The 25631-nt window shown below is 41.5% G+C and overlaps 2 protein-coding genes across 2 annotated transcripts; both read right to left on the bottom strand.

Annotated features, from left to right (window-relative positions):
* Positions 1–101: 101 nt before the first annotated feature.
* adrb1 (adrenoceptor beta 1) lies at positions 102–1295 on the bottom strand. Its single transcript, XM_070852092.1, has one exon. It carries the CDS (start codon positions 1293–1295, stop codon positions 102–104), a length of 1194 nt encoding a protein of 397 aa, XP_070708193.1.
* A 6102-nt stretch (positions 1296–7397) lies between these two features.
* On the bottom strand, positions 7398–25277 carry nhlrc2 (NHL repeat containing 2). The gene is made up of 12 exons (XM_070851615.1): positions 25115–25277; positions 23341–23493; positions 20430–20479; positions 19513–19918; positions 17360–17481; positions 17129–17258; positions 15048–15141; positions 14485–14716; positions 11673–11795; positions 11246–11455; positions 10834–11047; positions 7398–8473 (listed from the first exon to the last, which is right to left on the bottom strand). The coding sequence occupies exons 1-12, from the start codon at positions 25275–25277 to the stop codon at positions 8211–8213; spliced, it is 2160 nt and encodes a 719-aa protein (XP_070707716.1). The 3' UTR covers positions 7398–8210.
* Positions 25278–25631: the final 354 nt, after the last annotated feature.

Genomic DNA, 25631 nt, shown 5'->3' with positions numbered 1-25631 from the left:
GCTCAAAGGAGTCAACGCCCGTTTTTTTTTTTCTTTTTGGTGACCATCCTTATTATCCCAGGCTGTTGTAATCCACCTCAATGAAAGTTTAATGTTCTCATTCACAGCTGCGATTCAGAGTGAGACAGCTTTGCCGTCCCCACCAGGCTGCTGTCACTGTTGTCCAAGCCGGCGCAATCCGACCACATCCCCAGTGTGCCGGGCTCCAGAGCGGCGACGAACCCGCCGGAGCACCGGGACAGGTCGCAGGAGCTGATGTGCAGCCTGCGGTCGGCTTGCCTCGGGCAGCACAGCAGCCTCTTGAAAGCCTTCCTGAAGTCCGGGCTCCGGCAGTAAATGATGGGGTTGAACGCGGAGTTCACGTACCCCAGCCAGTTTAGGAACACGAAAAGGTCCTTGTCCACCACCTCTGCGCAAAACACCCGCACGACGTTGACGATAAAGAAGGGCAGCCAGCACAGGGTGAACGTCCCCATGATGATGCCCAGCGTTTTGAGCGCCTTCTGCTCCCTGAGCGCCAGGATTTTAGACGGCCTCTTCTTGCACTTTGAGGTCAGCCCGGTTAAGGTGTTGTGAAACCTGCCCTCACACTTGTCGATCTTCCTCAGCTGCTTTTTCGCCTCTCTATACACGCGGGCGTAAACAAAAATCATGACCAGCAGAGGAATGTAAAAAGATATGATGGATGAGGAGATGGCATATGCCCTGTTGGTGACAAAGTCGCAACACTCAGGGTCGTCATAGCAGGCTGTGTCCACGCTGTCCCGGGACCAGTGCATCAGGATGGGCAGGAAGGAGACCAGCGCAGAGATGGCCCACACCACGCACACCACCGCTTTGGCCCGAGCTTTGGTTAACAAGCTTTGGTAGCGGAAAGGCGAGGTGATGGCCACGTACCTGTCTATGGCGATAACGCAAAGGGTCTCGATGCTGGCCGTGACGCAGAGGACGTCCACGGAGATCCAGAACTCGCAGAAAAAGGAGCCGTACTGCCACGAGCCGCGCACCTCGAGCGCGGCGCCAAACGGCACCACCAGCAGCCCCATGATGAGGTCCGCGCTCGCCAGCGACACGATGAACACGTTGGTGAGCGTCTGCAGCCTCTGCGTCTTGGCGATGGCCACGATGACCAGGATGTTCCCGAACACAATGGAGAGGACGATCAGACCCATCACCAGGCTCATCCCCGCCGTCCACTGCTCGGAGGCGGCTGTGAGGGAGCCCGGTGCGTCCGACGCGCCGCTCCCCGAGCCATTCCCGAAGTTCACCTGGGAGGAAGCACCGCCGTCCCCCATGACGGGCTGCTGCGCTGTGTGCGGGACCAGGTCGAGATCATCAAGGCATGTGCAAGGCAGCTTTTCCCTCCCCTGTATGTCGCGGTCACACGAGCCACAGCTCTACTCCCGTCGCGCGCAAACTCCACCTGGAGCTCCTCTCTCGCCTTCAAGCCTGCACGAGCTGCTGCACCGGCCGGGACATGAGAGCAGGCGTTGACATCACTGCTCCTCAGGACCAATCAACGCTGCTCAGCGGACAAATTATCCCAACAATGAAGCTGAGGAAGCAAACAACACCTGAACCTCAATAATTGCACATTCACTCTCATTTCCCATCATCATGTCTTTGCAACTTATGCGCATGAATGAATAAACAGCACTTTGATTGAGGACATTTTTGGCAAGCAGCTCTCTCACCGCGTCCAGCCTCCCACCTGAAACTCTCTGAGACTGCTATCAGTCAAAAAACTCTGCCAGTTTTTGAGAACATGAGGAGCCAAATATGGAAATCCAGAATCCGCAATAACATTTTGAACTACAGGGATTTCCCTGTTTTCATCACTTGCCATCAAAAACAAGATTTGTTTTTCCGCTTGTCCATTTTGTATTTTTATCACAAAGAATACATTCCACGGCCATGAGGTCGAGCCCAACCACAGATCTGCTGTTCGCTTCGCAGCAGCTGCATTATAACCTCTTATCTTAAGTCATAACTTAACATAACTGTAAAACAGGGTTTGACCAACAGCCAAACTATTCGTCTTATACATTAGTACAGAAACACAGCATCCAGGCAGGATCCAGGTCATTGCAACCCATGTAAAATATAAAGTAATTACATGCATTATGGGCAGGTTTAGATGGGATTTAAGAGTTGGAGGTTTGTGTGCCAACATCAGGATGTCAGCAGAGTAGCCACTGAGGCGTGAACTGGCCGACAGACCTTAGACACACAAGCTAAAGAGAGTTACAGTTTGTTACATAAAAGAAAAACTGTAGAGGGTTTTGAGCGGTGGTTAAAAAGATGACAAAGAGGCCAAACTGAGCTCCTCAGGAAATAATCCACAATTTGAATTATCATTTGTTTAAACAATAGTGTTAACGCAGTAAGCCGGTACAGTGTGTGCACGTTCACAGGGTCTGTCTGTCTGTCTGTCTGTAACAGGAAGGCAAGGCTTTCAAAGATGAGCACAGAGACGGACATCTTGATAATCATCAGTTGTGTGAAAGCATTTGCCTTGTGACACGCAGGCTGCACACAAAAAAGGATGAGGCGTCTTGTTTTTCTGCATGCTTTTTAGCACGCCTGTTCTTGAACCTGACGACCCAGCTCCAGGGGCTGTGACATGACCTGACCCAACGTAAAGCTGCTCAGTTCAGAGTGTCAGCATCTCTGAAGCACGGATGTATACCTCAGACACTCACTGCCCTGTACATGTTGGGAGGGACAGCAGGATGCTCATGCTGAGATATGAGGAGGGTCTAATAATGATGAACAGATGTTGTATTGTTTCAGTAACATGCTGTTTTACAGTATGGACTCAGCAGGAAGCTAACAAACACCACTTTCTAATGTCGAACCCGGGCAAAAAACCTGTCAAGTGTGTGGAAATTCAATAATTTACACCTTTACGCACCTACCAGGTGTGCATCTCTGTGTACAGCACCTAGTTTTAGGGCACATGAATACATAATCATATCATAGAATAAACAAAAATAAATACAAAGATCTGTATTTCCCCTCCAGAGTTTATTCCTGATATTGTGGGGAATGAAATACACAGAATTTAGATTTGAAAAAAAAGGGAGGTCTTGGGATTGTTTGACCTCCGTAAATCTAAAATTCTGGCTTTTGCCCTGTGTATGTTTAGTGGCCTTGTTTTCGCAGGGATTTCTTGAGTTGAAAGTAGTTCAGCTGAAAACTTTTTCACAAAGAGGTCTCTCTCTCTAAAACGTAATTTTCAGTGCTGTGAACATCTCAAACGAAATTCCATTCACCTTTGTTCTACTGCAGTGTGGAAAAACGTAGACAAATAAAAGCACAGCCATCTTCTTGTAATTTGGGTGAACTGACCCTTTAGGGTGATGGCTCTGAAGCAGAGCAAATCTATTTTTAAAAGCTGTTATATCACAAACGCTGCCCTGAAACCCTTGTAACTCTTTCTAAACTGTGCTGGTGCGTCGACGTCTCGTAGAGGCCACATTTATAGCATCTGCTCCTCTTCGCTGCAGCTCAACCTTTCATGTTTTTGTGCAGTCGCTCCCTCAATTTCACAAAAAACAAGCAGAGCTAAGTGCTCTTGACCAGCGAGCAGCAGCCACCTCCCACGTGTATTTATGCAGGTTTCGTGTGCTGGAATAAAGGGAAACAGAGCAGGCTCAATTTGACTTAGCGGCTTAACCCCTGGTGTCAACACCTCCATTGAGTTAAAGGTCAAAGCTGACTTGATCATTTGAAGTGGGGTCTTCCTGTTTACAGATCAGGCCTGTGCAGCACAGGTGAGAATGGAGGTGAGCAGACAAACAGGTATGATGTGTTCAGGTGAAGTCTCTATTCAGCATAAAACCTCCTTTTTCCTTTTTTTTTTTTCAGTTAGAATTCCTCCTGCTCTGTCACACGGACGAAATGTGGTAATATTTTCTCTCTCACATTGATATGATCTTAATGGAACCCACTCAACCTGAATGAAAGGAGAATTCTGCAAATTAAAACAGTGTAAAAACTGATTTTTCCCTTCGCTAAACTGCAGAAACGCTTTTCCGTTTCGGCCAAACACCCGACATCATTTCATAACTCCATCCACAATCAAATCAGTTGTCGTATTTTCAAGTCACTTTTTTTTTTTGTGACCGATTGATGTAGAGGGCAGCAACAATTCAGCAGTGTCAGCTTCACGCATCATATGAGTGTCATAAGGAGGGGTCACAGGCCCTTGAGGAAGCCTGTTTTGTGCTTCTGAAAGGAGCTATGTGCTCTTATCTGATCACAAAGATACAGGCTTCCCATGGCTTGCTTGAGGGATTACTTCATGATTAATATTAATTTGAATCTGTTATATCGACACATATGCTGACCTGACAGGCTGACCTGTGAAAACCTTCAGTATTTTATCCACGTAAATGCGTTACTTTGGTACCCTGGTGGTGTTTCTAGTTTGGCACACGTTAACTGAGACTGTGTGTGAGTGGCCTCTGGCTGCTAAGACAGTGGCCAGAATCACACAGGGTTAATGATGCTGTCAGAGCGACGGCGGGCAAAAGATACGAAAGGAGAGAGAGAGAGAGAGACAATAATAGCTCTTCTTCTGCTTCTCGCTTTTGTTATGACTTCTGAAGTATTTATCTCATCCATCGCCGCATCGCCTCTCATAATTAAAGACAGATTAATAATTTATCCGTGAGATTTGTTCAAACTTTCAAGGGACGGTTATCAACTGCTACTCTAGATTCATACACTGGACTCTTTAAGGCCTTAATGCCTGTAATGCAATGTAATTCTAAGTCATTCACGTTTTACAGTGAAGTTGTTGGCTGACCCTTTTTTTTTTTACTATGGTTTGGTATAGGGTTTTTTTCAGGTCACTCTGCTGTGTCTCATGACATTTATGTAACCTAATTTGCTCTGCTTCATATTTACTGTTGTACATGGACACTGACATAACTATGATTTCTGTGTTATGTCTGTCTGTAGTCCTGCAGTAGCTTGTGGTTTGAAAATGTAGAGAAAAAAAAAAAGTCATGAGACGTAAAAAAAAAGAACGTTACCATAAGAAAAACTTACCAATAAGAAATGATTTAGCCTTTTGTAAACAAATGAAACTATATATGTGTGGCTTGTTTGTCTTCAGTAGAAAGGACCAGACTTGGTTTTGGTCTTTTCATGATATTTGATGACATTGACAAAAATGTAGAACAGTACCATCTTTATCTTTGAAATTGATCGTCCTCTGCCGCCTCAGGCGTGCTGATTGATGCCTCCTTCTCAATGTGTCTATTTGACATGTTTCACACCCTGACAAGCGTCTGATTCACCAAACCCTCAGGTAATAAATTGCAAAGGTGACCTTTGGACAATCCTTTGGTTGCAATATCTTTTTGATTTGATTTGCGCTGTCTCTGGAAAATTCTAATAACCAATTCTAATAACCTGTCTGCTCCTTGCTGTTTTCCTTGTCTATCATTGTGTTTTGGCTCTAAAATTCAATGACTTTTGGATTTCAAAGGAGCAAAAAACAAAAAAGGCTCCTACAGGCTGTAATGTTCATGACCTAACAACATGACTCAGACTGAAAAACCCATGTCATTCTGATTTTTTCGCTCTTCATTGTAAACATGCAGACTTGCTAGGATACCGTGTTGACCAAAAAACAGCCTAAAAGGTCAACAATTCAATGCTGACCTGCAGAAATGTGATGCTTCTGGTGGAAGGAATGACACAGAAAGGAAATTACTGCATATTATGCACATTAATGTCTGTCTTCTGAATGCGGCACTACGACAAATTCATGTGCAAGCTAGGTCATTAGAGCAGCGTTTGATAATATTTCACATAGCAGAGCTGCAGTCTTTAAATGTATTAATGTACGAACTGTAGTTACGCTAAGTGACCAGATTCTCAAAGGTTGGAAATATGTAAAGGGAATATAAGAAGAAATCGCATGGAACCGTAACAATGTTGAAGGAAAAACCTTAATGTCCTACTCAGTGCACACACACACACAAACCAGACTAAATAAAAATGCTTTATTAGTTTACTCTTGCTCTGTTGCATCTTAAAATGCAGCATGGAGAGGCAGACACATTAAAAACGTCCCCCTGAAGAAGAAATCATGCCAAAATGGGCCCGAAAAAGGTGGTACAGAGAGAAGAAAACAAGTGAGAGCTGGAAAATAATATCAGCAACTTAATGCCCACCAGCAGCCATTCAAGCTCATTACTGTTCATTAAAAAATGCTGGAGGGATAACAGAGCTGGGAAAACACTCGCAAAACTTTCGCAATTGATTTGAAATAAATAACCTGTGGGAACTAAGCATTTCTCCCAGTGCAGACATATATTGTTATTGCTTTTGATACAGTTAAAGTGTCATCGGTTCACGCCATGCATACAGTAACACCTCTTTGCAAGGCACTTGGGCTGAGTGATCCAAACTAAATAAAAACAGTCTGACAAGTTCAATTATGTAGTGAGACGTGATGACAGCGATGATAACCAAAACACTCTGAGGCGCATTTGTGACAACAGCTCGTAACTTTGAAAACCAATAAGGGAAAATGGCAACAACAGCTTTCTCATTATCTGAATCAATTACGCAACATATTACAGTAACACATTATTAGAGCATCTCTTCTTCTACAGATGGAGTGTATGAAAGCACGATGAAGAGATTTTAATAAGACTTTGTTTTCTGGATACGACGTCCATCACAGTGCACAAGCAGCAGTCTGTTGGAGTTCGCAGGAGGTTGCTTGCGCTTATCGAATACAGGCACTTTATTCATTACTTAGATAAGAGCGATGGCGAAGGGCTCCTTGTGTCATGAATAATCATAATCATAAGTATAATCAGTCAAACACGCAGCAGAGACGCAGTACAAAGCTTTAAGCAGCGAGTGCAACCTTTTAGAGACTGAGAACTCTGTAAACAACTTAAGACCACTCAGCCTGTGGTGACACATACGTGGACAAATGTTTATGAAAGCTTGATCAGTGCACCTGAACGCATCATCCAAGCTGACAAGCTTCACATCACACATGTACAAGGAAATATTATTCAAAAAAAAAAAAAAAATACAGTGAAAAATGTGAATGACTTCTTTGGCGCAGGATTTATTTAATATATTCATGATAATAAAAAAATGTGAGTCTCTGCATAGATAACTTCTCATCAAGTTTCATTTTCCAAGACTAAGATCACAAAAGAAAAGTTTAGGATTTTTAGTGTCCTATTCTAATCATCCCAATCAAAGCCTCTCATTTCAGCGGGGACAGTGGCCGTAACTCAGCATTAGCATTGAAAAGCATTGCTTGTGTGAGCGCAGGCAGAATAAAATTACTCTCTCCGAGTCTGAATCACACATCGGCTCCACTAAACGCCCCCCCTTGTTCTTTATTCCTTCTATGTAATTACTTGTGGGACTGGAAATAAAAAGCACCATTACTTTTTTTGCGAGAAACTGTTTGAAACGGAGACAGAAGGCTTCCGCTAATTTTTCAAAAGCAGGAATCGTTCGGTAATTACTTCTTGGCAGTTGTGGGAAAACATTAATTTGTTCATAATGTCTGAATGTAAACAATCCTTGTCTTTGAAACTCGCATCCATCTGGTGGTTCAGGTGAAGATATGAAGCTAATCAGAGGTTTCAGCTTTTACTTTGGTTTCCATATTTGGAAGCATCTTAAATCCTCCGCAGCATCATTAAAGGAGAGAAAATCTGTTTGTTCGCCTATCAGTCACTGACACCATCATCACCACCTGCCAATTAGATAATCAGAGTTTCTCTGGTTGTCCTTAAATCCATCTATCAAACAACCCCCATTTCCAATATGGACTGTTTTCTTTATAGTTAGTCGTTATAGGGAGTTGTTGCATAAATATACTATGTTTAGGCTGCAGTCGTGTTTTCTGTACAGCCTTTATAAGATGCCACTATTTGCATTCCTATCAGTACCTGTCACATTCAGTCAAGAACATTAAAGCACTGATGCATTATGTTTCATTGAAGGGGCTTTCTGAGTAGTTTGAAATGAAATTCTCTTGAAAATCAGGTTTGTATGAATTGCATTTTTGTCACAGTGACATTCAGAAACGATCTGTTTTCTTCTTCCAGAACCGTGAACAAAACAGGAGCTAAAGTTAGCTGAGCTGCAAAGTAAAGCTGACATTTCAGTGCCACAGAGAGTGGCGATGCTGTGGCTGTTATGGCTGAGAGGTTTTAGAAGGCATGAGCCAACGCCACAGTGACCTCTTCATCGCCTGGACCGGCACTTATTAGAAGAGGCTGGGTGAAGGAGGCTGCTTTCATCATACAGGCTTTACCCGCTTCCATACAGTAGTACACCCACACCCCCAGAGTGAGGCTTGGGTTGCTGTTTGAGCCCTTTGTAACAGCTGGAAGCTTGGTTGAGATGGAGATGGGCTTTGACAGATCCACGATGTCGCCAGTGACCACCTGACCTCCCAGCAGCCACTCGTTACCTGTGAAAACCAGGAAATAGATTTTTTTTTAGTCCCGAAGCTGTCAAGCTAAACAGTAGTCTGATGCAATAAAGAAACAGATCTTATCCACATAAGTAGGCTTGATAATGCTCACAGTGAATGCCATTAGTTTCTGCAGGTATTTGGAAAAGTGACCTGATGATGGAGCTAAAGGAAAGATGAAAAATAATCACCAGTCATTGGGACATACTCTCTGGGGAGCATGAATGTCTGTACAAAGTCTCACGGTGATCCATCCAATAGTTGTTAAGATATTTCAGTCTGGACCAAAGCGGTAGACCGACCGACGATGCTTTCCCCAGAGACGCACCACTAGGCTAAAAATCTGTCACAAAGTGTTCTGAAAAAGGCAAATGTGTCGGTATGAAAATGTTTGTCCGCCGTCTAAATTTATAGTCGAGGTGCACCCTGTGTGCAAGTCAAGTCTGAGCATTACACAGCCCTGCTAAATGGAGTCCTCTAAAATATTAGCCCAAACCCAAATAACCCCACTGAATGAGAGGGAGCGAGGGTGACGGCATGAATTTACTGAATCACTGGGGCTATTTTTAGAAACAAATACACATCTAAAGAGACACGACCAGTGAAAGATAAATGAAAGTCAAAAAGAAAGGGCTGGAACTTCAACTGTGAGAAAATATTATGCCAGCGGTGATTAATGAAGCCGATGCCTAACATGAGGTCCCAAGGAAGCCATTTCAAAAAAAGCCCCTGAAAACAATTTAGATCTGCCGTGCACTTCTAAGTTGATCCATTTAAATTCCTGCCTCTGCTCTGATCTGATCAGCATAAGTCTAGACTGGGTATAATCGGACTGCGCGGGATCACGTAACATAGCCTGGTAGCTAATTATGTGAACCAAGGCATGTCGTCTTATCGAAATGTTCTAAAAATAGCCGGCTGATATCGCTGACTGCATGCTGCATCGCTCAGAATGATGGAAACACTTTAGTTCCAAACCTAATGAATGGACCATCAAACCCCATGATATCTCAAATCACTTCACACTCAATCCTACAGTCAGACGACTGATGATTACAATATGAGAACACCGAACAAAGCTTTAAGCGGTAAAATCATATATCAAATTGCCCGTGCCATGTATAACATGACTGATGCATTAACAGAGTCTGTGACTGATCCAAGTATTCGTCCATCCGTCAGATGAGAACTATAAATCCCCGTGTGGGCCGGCAGAGTGAGACTTGTTGTACAGTGAAATTGACATGAAGGTTAAGCATCATTCAATTCCATTACTTTTTGACATAATCAGGGATCACAGACCAAAATAAAGCCTAGTAGGAGAGGCTCACATCCAGAACATGGCCATGAGTCATGTAGAGAGCAAGTTTGGGTTTCATCTCTGACTGCCCTGACAGGTAAAAACATACTGAAAACAACACCAGGGCCTATATGAAATATGAGCTAATCGTGCCTCGCCTCGCACAGCATGAGCACCCAATTCGTGAAGTGCTGAAATGTAATTTGTCTGTTTTTATTAGAACCATCTGAACGTCCTTGTGCTTAAGTCCCTGCACTTCTCCCCAAGAAGCTGCACAAGTTATTTGTCAAGTCTTTGTCAAATTCTGCTGTCTTTCCAGAATCTACTGTTGACTGAAACAGTGAAAACCGTGATCGTCCAATCACAGTTCGGCAAGCGTAACAACAGCAAGCTTTGGATTTCTCCTCATGTCAACGCGGTGTGCACGGGGCTGCAGCAAAAGCAATACTTTTTTAATACTTTTTTTTTTTGCTATACAAAGAATCTTAACAGAACCAAGCTGCCTTCTTTAGAAAAGCCTGCTAACTACCTACAGTAGTAAAGCTCTCAGAGAGTTAACTTAGTTACATTTTGCCTCATCAAACTGTTCTGTCTGTAAGTAAAGCTCTGCATGGCAAAAATAATAGTGTGCCTTTATTTCTATGTCTTCTACATGGATAGCCTCAGTTTTAGCCTGGTAGCATGTATATAGCCAGTAAATGCATATTGAAATCCCCTTTAACTGGGTTCTTTAAAAAAAGAGGCTATTCATAGAGCTGGTCATTTTTTTTTAGCTAACTACAGTAAAAATATACTAGCAACACTTTCAACTTCAGCCAAAAATGTGAAGCCTGCTTCTGTCAACCTCTGTGTGAAATCACTCAAATTCAGACTCATATTCATAAAAGATGCTGACAAAAGTGCCACGCAACAAGAGAAAACTTGACAGGTGCAGCAACAGTAACAGGGTGAGTGTCTTATAGTCTAGATACCTTTCACTGAGATACAGTCAAAGGTGTTTACAGGATGAAGCATTCACATATGTGATATTTGTAAGAATGATTGAGTCTCGTCTCACCATCAGCTGAGAGAGCCCAGCAGCTGGGGGCCTCCTCAGTGAGCTTTGTTCCTTCTGGAAGCGACAGGGTGAGCGACATGATGAGAGTCTGGCCTGCAGACACTGCCACTGGTGGCATTTCTTTCCTGGCAGCCGATTTGGGCAACGTGGGGGCTTTGACAGGACCCGAAGGCTTTGAAGATACTGAGTCTGTGCTGTCCATGGAGATGGGGAACTGGACAGGAGAGAAATGTGTACGTTTGGATTAAAGAGGAGCAAGGAGACACTTGCGATGTCCTTTCTTTGTAACCTTTTATCCAAACTCCTCCAGTACAAAAGCTTTTAGGATAGATTATGACACACGTGGACAAAATCTAAAGTGCTTTCTCAAGGTGAGAAGTGAGCTTTTCTCATAGACACACACAGGACTGACCAGTGAGACAGTCTTGGAGAGCAGGTCCAGCACTTTGACTTGGTGGTTGTTGGTATCAGCCACATAGAGAAGCTTGCCGCTGTCCCCTACACAGATTCCTCCAGGTTCATTGAAGCAGGATTGGTTAAATTCAGGACCCAGAGCATCTCCAGCCTCTCCAGTCCCTGCTAATGTGCTACACTGCTTTGTCTTTGGATCCACCACCTTGATCTGAACATAATCACACAGGCACATGGACACATCAGACAAAACAATTAGGGTTATTTGAAAAAGGCAGTGTATGTTTCCTATATGGGTTTTGATCAAAAGGGGATACAAACACTTTGTGTGTCCACTCAGCCTGAATGACCCCATTATGACGACAGAAGCATCAAATTTGAGCACACTACAGCTTTTGAACCACAGCCTTGTGACATGCAACAGTTACCTTGTGGTTGTAGGAGTCGGCCACATAGAGCAGGCTTTGTTCAGGAGCCCAGGCAACACCGAGAGGATGCTGCAACTTGGCGCCGACCCCTTTCGCGTCTACATCCCCAAAAGCAAAAAGGTTCTGGTTCAAAGACGACAAAAGGTTCAGAAGAGATTAAATGAAGATATAAAACGTGCAAATACCAACTTGTGACATCTATGTTTGACCTCAATTTAGGAGAACAAGAACCGAACATCCCATATCTAAAATTGTGAACCACCTCTAACTGCATTTAAAACAGGTTCAGTCTTTTTAACCATCAAGATAAAGAACTTTCTTCTGAAAACTCAACATGAAGCCTTCCCCATATGCTGCAAATGATCAGTAAAACGTGAAAGCAACACTGACTTCATTACTTTAAAGGTTTCTGAATAATTCATACACAATTTAACATGTCACATTTGTGAAAGATAATATCTTTAAATTGCGCTAGTCACTGTGACAAAAATAGATGGAAGTAGCAGTTAGACTAGTTTTTGAGAGGACTTGCAGAAATGTACGACAACATTGATGATAAATATCACAGGAATAGGGGAACGTTTTCTAATTAATGTGGAAGAAATTGTTTTTTCTGAAAATGACAAAAAGCTAATCAAGTGAAAACAGCTCTTAGTGCTACAGATTGTTACAGGCCAACATGACCCAAACACATAAATTACAATTACAGCCAATTAACAAATAATTTGTGAGAAACTGAAAAGAATTGAAATATGCTTATGAAATAAATCGCTTTTCATTCTGTATCACGGAGCACAATACACACAATTCACTCAGCAACGCTAGTGGTAAAAGAAAACTGAATCTTTGGGAAAATCTGCTCCTGCACTAGCAGAGGAAACACAGCCCATACAAAGATACAGCTGTTCCTAACTTACCTACTTTGAAAAATACAGGCATTTTAAAAGAATGGGCTTTAACGCAAAACCTTTTGTGAAGGAGAAGTTCAGCTTTTTGGAAAAATACACTTATTGGCTTTCTTGCTAATTTAGATGAGAAGATCGATACCATTCTCACGTCTGTACTGAACATGAAGCCACAGCCAGCAGGAGGTTAACTGAGCTTAGCATAAGCACTGGGAACTGCAGGATACAGCTAGTCTGGCTCTTTCTCAAGGTGACAGCGTAATACCCCTCAGCACCTCTAAAGCTCTAAGACACAACAATTTGCGGCGCCTCTTCTAGTTGCCTGGTAACTCCAGGAGGTCACTACACCCGCCAAAATTAGTCCAACTCGTGACTCCCAATAAAACCACAACTTCTTGTACTTAGAATGACTGAACTTTAGAAGGGCTGGTAGGAGGCAAACTACAGAGGCTGATGAGGATTCATGCTGCTTTGCGTTTTCTTGTTCCAAATAATAAGTAAAATTCTCCATGTGTCAAAACTACTCACAACAAAAAAATAATATTCGTCTTCTTTCTTACTACATCGTCTTCCAACCAGTGCATTCATGGCAAAAGCCTTCCTCAGTAGTTATAAGGGCCATTTTAAGGTAACAAACACATGATTCTTAGCTTCAGGTGATGATACACTACTGAAAACATAATACTGAATATCATATTCCATTTTGGCTCTAAATCCTACACACTGCACCTTCAAAAACTTGAAACACTGCATTGTACAGTGGATAGAACTCTATCATGAATCTATAATGGCAAATGACTCCTGATCTTTGCTACAGTGCTGCCAGCAAATCATGTACTCCTCTAAAGCATTTCATTGATGTGATCAAATCAATGTGAAGAGCTTGTTAGGAACAGAAGATGTGACATCATGATCCCAGAAAGGAGGACGCAAAGATGAAAAAAAACGGGGGAATGATTAAGCATTGGCCAGACTTCATCAACATATGCTGATGCAAATGTATTGCCAGACAGACCTCGGATGCATATTTAACAGCTTTAATCCTGTTTTGTGTTTAATTGTCTCAGTTAAACAGCTTAAATGTCGACGGGCAGCAGAGTATGTATTACAGGTTTTTGCTGACTTACTGCAATGTTGGATAAACTGTATATGTTTTTCCAGTTAATTACTCCACTTTCACATGACTACAAGCTTTAGGGCTATTGGGACCAAAAATACACCAGTGTGGCAAGAAAAAACAACAGCAGAGCAGCTGGGAGGACATTAAAGCACTACCAAAAAATGTTTTCAGGCTTTGATTCAGTAATGAACAAGAGAGGTTGTGTTTTTTTTTTTTTTTTTTACCTCAATACTTTATCTATCTCTATCTATCGAGAAATGGCCCTGAAATCTTGAGACTGCCTAGGAGTTATCCAAAAGCTTTGTGCAACATTTTTCTTCAGGGTTGTCCAAGCGTTTTCACTGGCTGGAAATGTAAATGATTAATGTGCAGGTTTTATGGTGTGTGCTTGCCACTGATGGATGGTGGCAGAGCCAGGTATAGGACATATTTCATTGAAAGAACTGCACAAGAGGTTATTCAGGTTATTATTCTTCTACTTTCTGTTCAAGCAGCTGTTCACTGCATTGTCTTTAATGTTAGATTTAATTGTTAGATAAGAAATTCTCCTGCTACAGAAACACTACAACGGACAACAAATTATCCAAACCCTAACTAGGTGTGAGGGGAATTTATGGACCTTGAATTAACCATAGAGGGAAACTTCATCTGTGCTTGTTATCTGTGGCTGGCCATCATAATGTAAAGAAACCAACTAATAAACGAAACAAAATGAAGTAAATAATTAAAAGAAGTTCTAAATTAATCCACCAACTAGTCATCCATCTATCAACTGTTGCACACCCACCATCGGGTCTCTCTCTCCCCCGACCAGCAACTTGACGGCTCCGTCCTTCAGTGCCAGCGTCCGGATGGTGCTGCTTTCACTATCGGCCACATACAGGCAGCTCCAGGGCTCCTCTGGGGCTAATGCCAGGCCTGAGGGCTGAGCGAAGCCAGCCTTGTGGGGGTAGGAGTTGTTTCGGTTCTCCTCGCTGCCGCTGCCTGCCCATCGCACGCACGTCCCTGCCTGGGACTCACTGTTAATGTCAATAACAATGACAAAACACTTACGTATGCATACTTATATATGCATATGTAGATAATCTGACTTTTATTATATCATAGCTATGGCTGCTTTAATGATGATAAACTTCAGGAATTATTTTTGGTTAACGCTGATGTATTATTACATATGTTTTATAATTGATTTCCTGTGAAATTAAAAAATATATAAAACAATTCATGTACTGCAGTAAGCAGAGTTTTCATTTGCTTTTTAATTCTTTTTATTCTCAGAGAAAAATTACTGGCGACCTTGAAGGTTGGCTCCTGCCAAGTGGCCGTGATGGTCCAGTACCAGTCACTCACCTTCCTTTGGGCAGTTTCCCATCTGCTAGGAACAAAGCCCAGATCTGGTGGGTCCCTGCCATGGCTATCCACAGCACGTTATCTTCCACACCGTCTATACATTCAAACGACACACATGAATGAACACAAACCAAAAAAAAAAAAAAAGTGCCTTCAATATCACCCGGAAGTGGAGATAATATTTATCCTCAAGTTAAAAAGTCAGATATGTTTGGCAGGCTTACTTTGAGCTATGATAAAAGAACATTCTTATAAATAAACTTCAAAATAAATCAGTGAATCTGCTATATTTACACAATTACATAAAGTAAAACTGATCTAATGTTTTTAACAAATGTAGTTGTTTGGTGGGGTTAACTGTGAAGGTTTCAGAAATGAGTCAGAAATGCAGCAAAGCAGGTTTAAGTGATGGCAGCCTGTCTGACAAAGGCCATACGCCACTTCAGAAGCACTCAGCGGAGACAATACTGTCATCGTGATGGACACACATACAGTATCTCAGTTGTATTTTTAATGCCGCACAGAGCTCAGCCCTTCTTGATCACATCTGGTGAGCCGTCAGGAACATCTGATGAACTCACGGCATCAATGTCTCTGAAGTACTTTACAGTCCAAAAGGTGTCTGGTCCTCGTCATTTGGTCCCCGTAATTATTCATACATGTGGCGAATAAATCATGAATATGCAATGAGTGTCTGAATGCACTCTCAAGAGGACATTTTTAGTGGAGTTAAAGGTCTGATAACACATCCTCAGACCATGTGGCGATGTGCGAAACAGCAGGTTGTGTCATCCATCAACTGTAGAAAATGGGACCAAGACCTCTTGTATTCAGGCTGTGTGCAAAGGGAAAGTAATTGCATTTCTGTAAAGTTTCTGTAATAAATTATTTAAATTCAAATGACTATGATCAATCATTCAATCAGCATTCCTCTAAAATGTAGACTGCCGATGAGTACCGCAGGCAGGATAAAGAACTCTGCCCAGCATACACTTTCATCTTTTGTTTGATTAAAATAAGCACGCAGTGTCACTGGGACAGTCCAGCACATGCTTCGCTTACACTTAAACTACAACTGTCGGCTCTGGCAACACGTCAGACTAGAGAACAAACTCTTAGAAATGAATTCTTTATTAATAAAGAAACTCTGAATGCCCAAAGTGAAAAAATAAAGGCAGAGCATTTGGAAGGACTGAGCTTTGATTCTGCAGTGAAGGTCTTGGATTATTTTGTCACAATTGTTTCCACTTTTTATCCACTTTATCCACTTAAACATAACGTGTGATTAGTGCTCTGATATCTATTCTATTCACTGTCTGGTTCACGAATGCTGTCTGAAAATGGAGGAGACTGTGATGTTAATGAGGATACGCTCCCAGTTTGTTCTGTAAATCAATTATGAAGGGCTTTATTCAGCACTTCAAAGCAGTTCTTCTTCAACCACAAGAAATGGATCACGTAAAGCTTGGAAGCTACAATATTTTGTGCATGTATTATCAATGTAATTTTGTTTTATTCTATAAAATATTTAATGAGACAATCAAGAACTATGACTGTTCAGCTTTGTGTAGGTGGAGGTCCATGATGCAGGACAGCGGTCAATGGGAAATCCGCAGCATATATTCATCATGGACTTCCACCTACACTTAGCCTAACTTAATTTTTATCGTCTTGTAGGCTCAGTCTTTGAAGAGCAGCGGATTTTTCAAACCAACATCCCTCAACACCCCCATTTTTCTTGACTCTGTGCAGCACTCCCAAAATTTTTCTTTAAAATATTTAATGCATCTGTGTGTGTTTGTCTGGCACTCTAATTGGACTGAATATGAAAAATTGCAAGCAATTCTTATATTCATAAATAAGATAAATGTGCGTTCACACCAGAATCCACACTCCTCTCCTCTCTCTCTGGATTTATTGATTGAAAAGCAGCACGCAGGAAGAAAACCCACGTCAGAGTAGAGGTGATTCTGTTCTGTGTGGCAGGCGGGGAGAGCAAGGGCGGAAACCGAGGGGACGGATGATAAAATGCTGCAAATGTTGTCCTTCAAGTTCTAGTCTGACCGCAGTACAAGACTCACCGGCTGTGCCCAGAGTGAGATCCCAGGGAGAGCTGATAGGCTGCTGAGGTCCCATGGCCCCGCCCTCTTTGTCTGTGCCTTGAGCGCCCACTCCCGCCAGAGTGCTGACTCTTCCCTCTGACAGGTCAACCTGACAGACACAAACACAGACAGACAGCCATAAATGTACACATGAAACTTACAGAGACATAAAGTTTAATTAAAAAAAAAAAAAAAAAATCCATAATCTACCTTTCGGATCAGGTGGTTTTCTGTGTCGCACACGTAGACAGTGTCCCCTTTAATGGCCACACCCTGAGGTGAGTTAAAGGAAGCTTCGGACAAGTCGCCATCTTGTCTCCCACTTTCGGGCCCTGGGACAGAAGCGACAATCCAATCATAATTGTGTGTGCTACAAAACCTCACTTTGGGTCGCATTCATCTTTTTTCCATACAAATAATGACAATTTATTCTGCCAGAATGAGAGGACTGAAAAACTTGGATGTATCAGTTGGCCATGTTGGCGTTTTGTAGCAGATTCTCTCCATTATCACTGTCATATTAGAGCTTTGCAGGGAAATATGTGCATCTACAGCCTCTGCATTTTCATTATTTAACACTTATTTTGTGAAAAACTAAGCATCTGTGGTCCATCTGTGGCGTCACAAGGCTTTGACATAGAAAGATTACGTAGAAACTGCAGTTTTGTTCCTCTTTGTTCATTTTGTTTTTGTTCCTTTGTTCAGTTAACAAAAGAGTGGATTCAAGCATTTTTTTCTCCCCTGCCTAAACTTAAAATTAGAAATAAAAAACCCAGATGTGACAGATGATTTATGATTACTAATTTGAAGGATACATAGAGACATAGATACATTCAGTTCTGTAAGTGGTATAATGAATGTTAATAATTAACTAATTAACTGTTTCAATGTTAACAAACAGTGAGAATTTGAATGATTAATACTATTTGTAAAACAGTTAAACATGTTGTATAATGTTGCTTGCAGTGTTTTTGTCCAAAGTATAGAAGCAATATAAAGCAGCTGAAGTACAGTGTTAAATCAACACGTGAGATAGAGGACACAATCGGGGGTCTGGGGTCCATTTCTCCGTGTCAGATGCAGGAGTAGACGGAGCTCTCCAACATGAACAGTGCGGACTGCTTCAGGAGGCAAACGCTGGTCTGCCACTGGAAAGTGTGGGATTGGGTCGCCCAGCTGGAGAAGAGTGTCTCTGTGCCATGGGAGCTACCGTGGTTACCCCGACAGCAGCCTTTTTTTTTTAAAAGTTATTTATTCTTAAAGAGAGAGAGTGTGAGAGATGAAAACCATAAACTGCTGTTTCTACGTGACTTGAAGTGATTATTGTGAACCGTCTGATTCATGCCGTTTTGTTCCGTTTTAACAGCAGCACCCAGGCGCTGCCCAATGTGCTCCAGGCTCTGTGGATTTTTGATGTGCTCTGTTACTTTTTCCCTCCCACTGACCCACCTCAGCAGCACCCTGTGTCCCGACACACACGTCGGCCAGGGTGGTCTTGAAGGCTGAAACCAGGTGTGAGCAAATGAACCGCACACTCATAATTATCCTTTGATGTCGATAACTAATTTTGTTATCTTGAGAAATCAGACTTTTGTTTTCTCGAGATAACGAGATATCATTATCACAAGAAAACACAATAATTAACTCATTGTTTATACAAGCTCTCCATAAGCAATATTAGTATTTTTAACTGTTTAAATTATACTATTAATCGGTCAAAATTCTTGTCAGTTAACGGTTAAGCGGTTAATTGGTAGTATCCCTAGTAAGAGGATTCATTATCTGAATCTGTGATCTGCGGCTTATTTAATCTAATGTGTTTATAATGTATGTGGCAAATTTGCTAAGGAAGATGTGCTCTGTTTCAGGTAGAGTTAAACGGAGGGCACAACCTTCTGATCCACAGCGACAGTACAAGAAACATTTTCTGAGAATTATTACAAAAATAATGCATTATCCCCCTCACTTTGTCCACACTTAGGTCGGTGCCAGTTCCCAGCATGTACTAGTCGCTGCTGTTGCCAACCTCTCTGTTTGTCTAGGAACAACACAGCCAACCATTTGGCTCCTCTGAGGGCTGTTGAGGCATGTGAGTAATCTAAAAATATCAATAATAGTTAAATATTGTTGTTTAATCTGCACCGATTCTAATTATTACAAAGCAAAAACAATATTTAGTATATCTTTATCCACAACATATAAAAAATTAGACCATATTGTAAGGAATAATGTAATAAAGATGTATATTGGTTCTTTAAAAATGTCCTAAAGTGAAAGGATAGAGTTGAATGTCAGTGCACGTTTAATTTCTGTCCACCCAGACCTCAATGCAATTTCATCCCCAATACACCGCAGCTTCTTACCTCCTATGACATGTAACAGCTGTCCTGTTGAGGACACCACCAGAATTCGGTGATGCCCAGTATCTGCTATGGCCAGTTTTTTCTTGCTCCCATCTATGGCCACCTTCCCAGGGAAAGACAGGACGCTGGGTGGCAGGGAGTCTCGGTACAGCTTGATCCCCACGGTGTGGGCCTTCAGCAGACCCTGCTCCCCATAGTAACAGAGGGCGCTGTCAGTGAAAAGCATCAGCCTGTCGCGGTGGCCTTCACCCACCAGGGAGAAGAGCAGGTTGCCGTGCGGGCCCAGTAAGACCAGCGTGGGCCAGCAGGACACCTCCAGTTCGTGCCAGAGGCACGCCTCACTGTCGTTCACCACCGGGTGGCTGATGTCGTAGCGGAGCACCGCGCTGCGAACGTTGTCCAGGACCTTTCAAGGGATGGTGACAAACATGGACAAAATAGTGAAGATGTGTGAATCTGTTCAATATAAGGGTTAAACATAAATGAAAAAAGAGATCATTTACACTGTTGATTAATCTACCAGTTAATCTAAACATTATTCAATAATCATTTAAAACCAAAAAGAAAAGAAAAAACATTGTAAAAAGGAAACAAGAGGACAGAGGGTGACTTTCTGAAGACTTAAGCATGTTTTCATGGTCTTAAACTGAAAAAAACAAAAAAAACATCTTAGATATCTCAGCTGCCAAAATACCAGTCATTGCTGGTACACTGGTGAAACATTATAGATTAATGGATCAGTGCTTTGATTTCTTGCCCAAGAAAAGAAGCTCATGCTGACAATCACTGTCTTGCATCATAAATACATTTAAGAACATTCCCAAAATGACATATTTGTTGATACTTTGGAGCAAGAAAGCACAACCAGACCAGACTACACAAATGTAAAAATGATGATGAATAATGAAAAGGCTTACCTTTTCATTGGGGAATTTAGCTGAGTGTACACCGACAACAACCAATCCATCTGAGAGGGAGATTAAACAGATGGAGACAAAGAAAAAAAAACAGCAGAACATATCAGTACGGTAAGTGATCTGACTTAACTGTGCTCACAAACACACCTTTAATGTTCAGGACACATTTTATGTGTGTTTTTTTTTACTTTTGACATTAAACTGGATTTGTGACAGTAAGATACGCTAATGGTTCAAACACGTGTCCATCTGGCAATTCCAGGAACATCTCTGTGAACTCTTTTCTCTAAATCGCTGCGAACAAGTTGCATAAGTATGATTAATCAGGTGTTTCCAATAAGACAAACATGGAACACACAAATAGGCTTGGCAAACACAATTGTGTAGAGGGAAGGAAACTTTCAACTGAAAACCTCGGGGGCCTTGGCCTTGATGCTACAGCATAATATAACATCTCAGTGATGTGCTTAGAAAGGTTGTGTTTATCTGAATGGTCTCTCAGTAGTTATCAAAGACTGCAAACACTGTGCTTATTGAACAGACTATGGGAGTATTTGGCTGTAGGTTATGACTTTTCTCCAATAGCAATCGATGTGCTGTTAAGTGTTATGCAACAGTACACCATAACACTGTGGAAAATACATTGTGATGTGAAGCCCTTTTGAACAGACTCCTTTGTGCTATTCAGATTTGCACAAAAACGGCTTTACATAATAGATATCATAAAAAGTCTCCTTCCTGTTTCGCAATTGGTCGCCCTCTTAAAAAATGTAATATCTCTAATCACCATTTAGAGTTTTAATTATATGTAATTTATGACCCTTCAAAACCCACAAGTTATAACTTAAGGACTACTTTTCATTATTACAGGCTCGCGATTCCCATTTTCAAGGATTTATTACATTGTTTGACTGCCAGACTGCTTTAAACGTATTTTTAAGGTTTTGGCTGCATAATCTGCCATACATGGTATCTGGATTAGATTTTGAATAACCAAAAACTCAGGAGCTTAATCTGTCAGTGCATATATCCTGTGATCATATCGATGAACGTTTCATAGTATAAGCAGTCTGTCAAGTTCAACATAATGCTCAGGTCAGGTGTGCAGAAATAATAATAAGTTAAAATACAGGAAACTGAGGCTGAAGCTTTTATATTTTTATTTCGTTTACACCATCGGTCACTTCCAATCCACCATAAATTGACTCAACCGGATATTTCCTTTGTATTAACTTGCATCATTCAGCTGCCCTCAGCAGAAATAAAAACACACAATCCCAAACCTTCAAACTCACACTATCTGCAGCGGATTTCGTCACCCATGGCCTCTGCCAAGCAGTATAGTTCCAGCACAGATTGCAGTGACGATGGGTGGGTGGGTGGGAGGTAGACTGTGGGAGTGACTGGACAGGGCGGCTCCTACACCTCACTGACCAGAGCAGCAAACAGAATGTACCCATAGCAGTGCCAAAGATAAAGCAAGTGCGATAATGTGCGGTGGCACTGCAGTGTGTGTGTTCTGGGTCCTGCCTGGCTCACAACTGAATTTCAAGCCAAACAGCTTCCTCAGATGATCCCTTGAAGGGTGAGCAGGATGCCAGAGTCGGTCGGATGTGATTATGCTTTACATGGAGTGGCTATATAAAGAGCCATACAGTGAACTACAGCAGGGTACAATTATGGGCCCCCTACTCTCTGACACTGCAACTTGGAAATATTTTTAGTTACTGTCTCTTCACAGCTTAGATAAGCGCCCTCATGCTCTTGGAAGAGAAGAGAAGTAGAGCTGATGTACTACGACTTCTCTGGCCCAGTGAACTTCCACATGTTCCTGTGATGCAGCCCGACAGATAAGTACCAAAGGAACTGTGTTCCCTCAGTAAGGCCTGCCAGGCTGCTTCAGTTTGTTTCAGTCCAGACAAAAGGGCTTGGGGCCACTGATGTGGTGGAGAAGTGAGGAAGTGCTGAGAGGTGGAAAAACAGGTTGTTGGTTTTGGTCTTCTCATAGTCAGAAGAAGGATTATTGACAATTTGTGGATGACAATTTAATTTCATCCAGTTGGATTTATAGCTACCTTTTAGACCTTATAGATTTTTTTTTTTTTTAAATGTGCACAACCCAATTAACAGACAAACTACATATCCCAGTTTTCCCTTCTGGCAAATGGTCTGACCAGTCATGCTTTCCACAGTGCCTTGTAACAGACTTCACATGAATATTAAATCTCTCATTATTGTAATCTAACTCATTAATTCATTGACACATATTCATTATGGGCTTTGCGTCCGCTTATTTTAACCATAGGAGGGTGATGAGAAGTCTACTTGAGGACACTTGGAGGGGATTGTCCTGCCTTCTGTGTAATAATTTGTAATAATACTTTTTAATACATCTTTTTTTTTTATTCATACTTTTATAGATTTATATTTTACTTTGTGTTTGAAGTGTATTCTTATTCTTTTGGAGCTGTGTGTAACAAAAAGCAATTTCCCCCTGGGGATTATTAAAGTAATTCTGATTCTGATTCTGATTCTGATTCTGATTCCCCCATCATATAGCTTTATTGTGAAATTGAATATTTTTCTGCTGGTAGTCTCATTCGAAAGCATACCCTGATTTATCATCTATTTTTCTTTAAATGGGCCCATAACGTACTAAATGAACATCATGCTGTGTTGAAGAAGACTTGAAACTAATGACTGAGACCATAAACTCATTAGGAAACTGTTTACTGAGGTAATAAATCAAATGAGAAGTAAACTAATTTTCGCATAGACTTCAATACAATTGGACTTCTTTTTGGAACCAGTGAAGTTGTCCATTGCTGGCAGTGACCTACACTTCTATTTAATCTCTCAATCACTTGACATCATGATGACCCCTGCTTTAAAGCCAAATGCACTTCCATACCTTCAACAGAGTGCTTCTTCTCCAGCTGGTGCAAGTCAGGTAGGATGTGCATGCAGTTGATGCAGCAGTAAGTAAAGAAGTCCAGCAGCACCACTTTACCAGCCAGCTCCTTGTTCAAAGACAGAGGCCCCTCCGTGTTCAGCCATTCCAAGCCTGGAGCAAATCACAGAGTGGAAATTGATGCTGTGATCCTATTAATTATGCGTGGTCACAGTACAGAGAAATGCTTTACAGTGCCCATCACTGTACGAGTGTTTCTGTCTGGCCTGATACTGCATGTATGTCACATGGGCAAAACAACTGATGGATCAAAGCAGTGACTCAGCAGTGTTATGAAGCCATTAAATGCCATAATCTAATTTCTGCAGATCTAGATTTTGTCTGATAAGATTTGCTTTTTTGCACTCACCTCACATGCACTGTAGATCGTGTCTGTCATGTAACGTTTGTCACACTAAACTCACATGCACTTGATTAATTACTTTTACTTTTATATTTTCCAGCGTACTGAGCACCAAAATCCAGCATGAAGTACTTGGAAATAATACTCCACTCCTATAGCCTACACATAAATGTTTCTCACAAAGCATTGCTGTTATTTGTTGTGGATATTCTACTGCCTGTTTAGAAGTATTAGTTTTACCTGCCAAGCTTTGCAATGTCTGATGACGTGAAGAGGGATTACGGCACAAAAGAAGATTATATTTTAAGTATCGTATATCTATATTGTTATATGTTGTAGAACTTAAATATAAAATGTATTTAAACTTAAATCTATCCATCTATCTAGTTATGATCCCATAAATCCCTGTTTATGCTACTGCTTAAAGCTCTACTGTAGACCACCATCTACTGGTGTGATGAGATATTGCCAACATGCTGCATAGCTGAAGAGGACCTACTAAGTGTAGTATTGACGACTGAAGCCTTTGATTTATATGATCATGCTTTATTTGGCATAAGATAGTACTTTATTTATCCTGGGGGAAATGATTGTGCAGCAGCTGCAAGACAAAACAGGAAACACAGCAAATGTATGGAGCATACACATAACATAAGCAATGTATAAGCGAAACACACATATGAGTAAAAATCAGTGAGGTGTAAAATCGAATGTGCAAGAAATGTGATTGCATTTTTCTATCATGGACCAACAATTTTCACATTATTTGGTGCAGTTACATCAGCTGCAAAAGACAATTGCCATGTTATTCTCATGCTGTTGTTTGAGAAACAATAAAAAAAAAAATAACACAGCTTCCAAGATGATGAACAAACCACCAAGGATGCAGGAATCTGCTAAATGAGCCTGACTATGTTGGCACCATCAAGGAAAAGGCCATTACCAACATTTTAGATGTATTATACATCACATTTTACACTAATAAAGCATTTAATAATTTATATGAGAAGTAGCATGAAGACTGATTGACTGTATCATATCATCAGCTGTTTGGGGAATGGAAAAAAGATAGTTTAGCTCATATAACTAAGAAAAACAGATATGGTTAAGGGCCATTTGATACTGTGACATATACATGGCAGAACGCATATGGACAGGGCGAAACATGGAGTTGGCTTTTAAAATTGCTTAAATGCCAAGACGGGAAAGGAGAACAAACCCTGACTGTTGAGTATTCATGGTGCTTGAACATGTCGAGTCCTGTGCTGACATGCAGTGTTAACAAACTCAAGTCAAACTGTCTGACAACTGCTATGAAGAGAGACCCAGTGCTAACAGAGCTAACTGGAGCTGTAGCGAACATGGTCTAACCTGTCTGGAAATCGTTTATCCTCAGATCCTCCCTCTCGTCTAGCTTTTTCAAATACTGGTAGACGAGAGTTTCTTTCTCTTGGTGTGTCGTAGCTTCTTCCAGGGCGCAATCCAGCTGGCTTTGTAAAGGAAATAAGGTAGAGAGGCTGCACTGGGACGCCATGTTTCCAACAACAACTAGCCACTGCTAGGTAAATGCGTCACAGAGATTCGTGCCGCTGATTTCGACACAAAAATAAAAACAATCAAAAATTATTATTCGGTAAGAGGCTTTTCCAGAGTCTTTTATTAAATCAAACCGAAATAATTATCAATATAAATTATTTTATTTTTTATATCTTCAACGGATAAATAATTCAGTCTTGTAAAATTAGTCGAATGTGCTGCTCTATTTCTCTACATGTCTTTACCACAGTCATTGTGGCGGTAAGCGCTAACTTGGATTTGGGAAACAAACAGTGACAAACGTTAGCTACACAAGAAACTAGCTTAATATATTAAGCGTTTATTACGAGAA

The sequence above is a fragment of the Pempheris klunzingeri genome, chromosome 20 (genome assembly GCF_042242105.1).
Source record: "Pempheris klunzingeri isolate RE-2024b chromosome 20, fPemKlu1.hap1, whole genome shotgun sequence".
Classification (NCBI taxonomy): domain Eukaryota; kingdom Metazoa; phylum Chordata; class Actinopteri; order Acropomatiformes; family Pempheridae; genus Pempheris; species Pempheris klunzingeri.
This window is presented reverse-complemented; position numbering and strand designations above follow the sequence as displayed.